At 38.6% G+C, this 2049-nt stretch overlaps 1 protein-coding gene across 1 annotated transcript; it reads right to left on the bottom strand.

Moving 5' to 3' along the window:
- Positions 1-779: 779 nt before the first annotated feature.
- On the bottom strand, positions 780-1789 carry LOC115983421 (zinc finger A20 and AN1 domain-containing stress-associated protein 5). Its single transcript, XM_031106092.1, has one exon. It carries the CDS (start codon positions 1607-1609, stop codon positions 1034-1036), a length of 576 nt encoding a protein of 191 aa, XP_030961952.1. The 5' UTR covers positions 1610-1789; the 3' UTR covers positions 780-1033.
- Between the last annotated feature and the right edge of the window lie 260 nt (positions 1790-2049).

The raw sequence follows: 2049 nt of genomic DNA on the forward strand, positions 1-2049 counted from the left end.
AAAAAATCGCAACAAATATCAAGTACTTGTTAACCCGACCTAATATAATTTTAACTTTTTTTAAGGGCATATTTTCCGTTCAGAAACACAAATAGCATTTCAATTTCATGTCCCTCAAAGACCAAACATGCTCGCAATTCACGGCTTCACAAGCCACCCTTTCAAAATTCGAAGGGTTACAAAAGTTTTATCCCGCAACCATAATATATCTATCTATATCTATCATCCATGACAACCTGTTCATCATCATCATCATCATCAACGTCATATTGCACCAACCAACTCTCAATCACAACCGTCCAATCAATAACACGTTCCCCGAGATCCCCCATTCCCCAATACCACACGCAAACGTTCCTATCACTCCAACTTTACAGCTTTGTCCTATATATATATATATATATATATACACACATACACACACATATATATCTATTTACTACATTTGTTCCCCAGTTTCGCTCCACACACGTGTCAATTCCCCATTCGACCAGCTTAGTACCAATCATGTCAACGTAGCAAAATTCCCCCCACGATATAACTCGTATAAAATATCGCGATATAACCAATGACACAAAGTGGGACCAACCGACTTTTTAACCTCCACAACGGAATTTTCCAGTTACAACCACACGAAATTACCATTATAACCCCATACAAATTTATCAAATTTGGGTAAAAAAAAAAAAAAGACAAAGATCAGAGACACAATAATTTTCATTTCCAACCCAAAAAAAAAAAGCAAAAATTAAAAAAAAAAAAAAAAACAAAAACAAAAATTAATAATAAAAAAAGATAATTAAAGATTGATCGAGAAAACGAAAATCAGAGAGAATTTTGATTTTCTTTTACAACAATTTTTCTCTCTTCTTTTTTTTTTTTTTTTCTTCGAAGATTTTCTCTCTTTCTCTAGGATTGAGAGAGAGATCGTAGCGATCGAATCTCGATCTCTATGAAACTTTTTCAACCTTTTTTTTTTTTTGAATATTTCTACAAAATAATAATAATAATAATAATTTATTATTTAATAATTTCAGACTCTGACAATTTTGGCTGCCTTGACAACCGGATTTTCTCTCGCAATCGCTTCGCGGCCAGCGGCTTTGTAATCGTAGCTGCACACGTGGCGATCGGTGTACCGGTGCTCGGCGCAGAAGAGCTCGCCGCACCGGCACCGGAATCCGGTCAACCCTACCTTCCTCCTGCAACCGAAGCACCGGTTCACCTCTCTCTTCACCTCCGATCCGAATCCGAAACTGAACCCCTCCGATCTAACCCGATCCGCCGCCGCCGCCGCCGTCGCAACAACGTCCTCGCTCGTCACCTCCATAGTAGTAGCAGATCTGAACGAACTCGCACTAGATCTATGATGAACCTTCAACATCTTGTTCGATGATGTGGTTGTTGATGAAGAATTTGTTGTTGTTGTTGATGCGTTTGTGTTTGTTGTGGTGGTGGTTGTTGTTGTTGGTGAATTCGAGGTGTTGAAGCAGTTTTGGCACATGTTGTTGGTGGCCGGATTACCGGTGAAACCGCAGTTGTTGATACAAAGAGGGATCTTCTCGTGTACCTTGAACTCGGTCTCTTCTTTTCCGGTTTTCTGAGCCATGGTTGGTTTTGGATCGGTACGATCGGAACGAGCTTTGAGAGTTTCAGAGAGAGAGAGAGAGAGAGCGAGAGAGAGTTTTTTTTTTAGAGAGAGAGAGAAAGGTTTGGGTTTGGGGGTTTGAGTTTTGGGGAGAGAGAGAGAGAAATGAGGGGAGATTTGAAGGGATTGAAAGGTCGGTAATGGCGATGGAATATGGGCCTCATAGAGACGCGTAGCCAACATTTTTTTTTTTTTTTTTTTTTTTGAAGTGAGTGTGAATTTACTAAAATGTCCTTTGATTTAACTAGATTTTTCTTTTTCTTTTTCTTTTTTTTTAATTTTATCCTGAAGATAGTACTGCTTGTAGATTGGGTTCTGACGTGTTAATTTCTTGTCTTTATTAAGATCAGCTTATACACCCCCTTTACGTGTGTGATGTGGTTTTTTTTTTTTTTTTTTAG

The sequence above is a fragment of the Quercus lobata genome, chromosome 4 (genome assembly GCF_001633185.2).
Source record: "Quercus lobata isolate SW786 chromosome 4, ValleyOak3.0 Primary Assembly, whole genome shotgun sequence".
Lineage (NCBI taxonomy): Eukaryota > Viridiplantae > Streptophyta > Magnoliopsida > Fagales > Fagaceae > Quercus > Quercus lobata.

Coding starts and splice junctions, on each gene's coding strand:
- LOC115983421 (XM_031106092.1), bottom strand. CDS start 1,609: ATGGCTCAGAAAACCGGAAAAGAAGAGACCGAGTTCAAGGTACACGAG.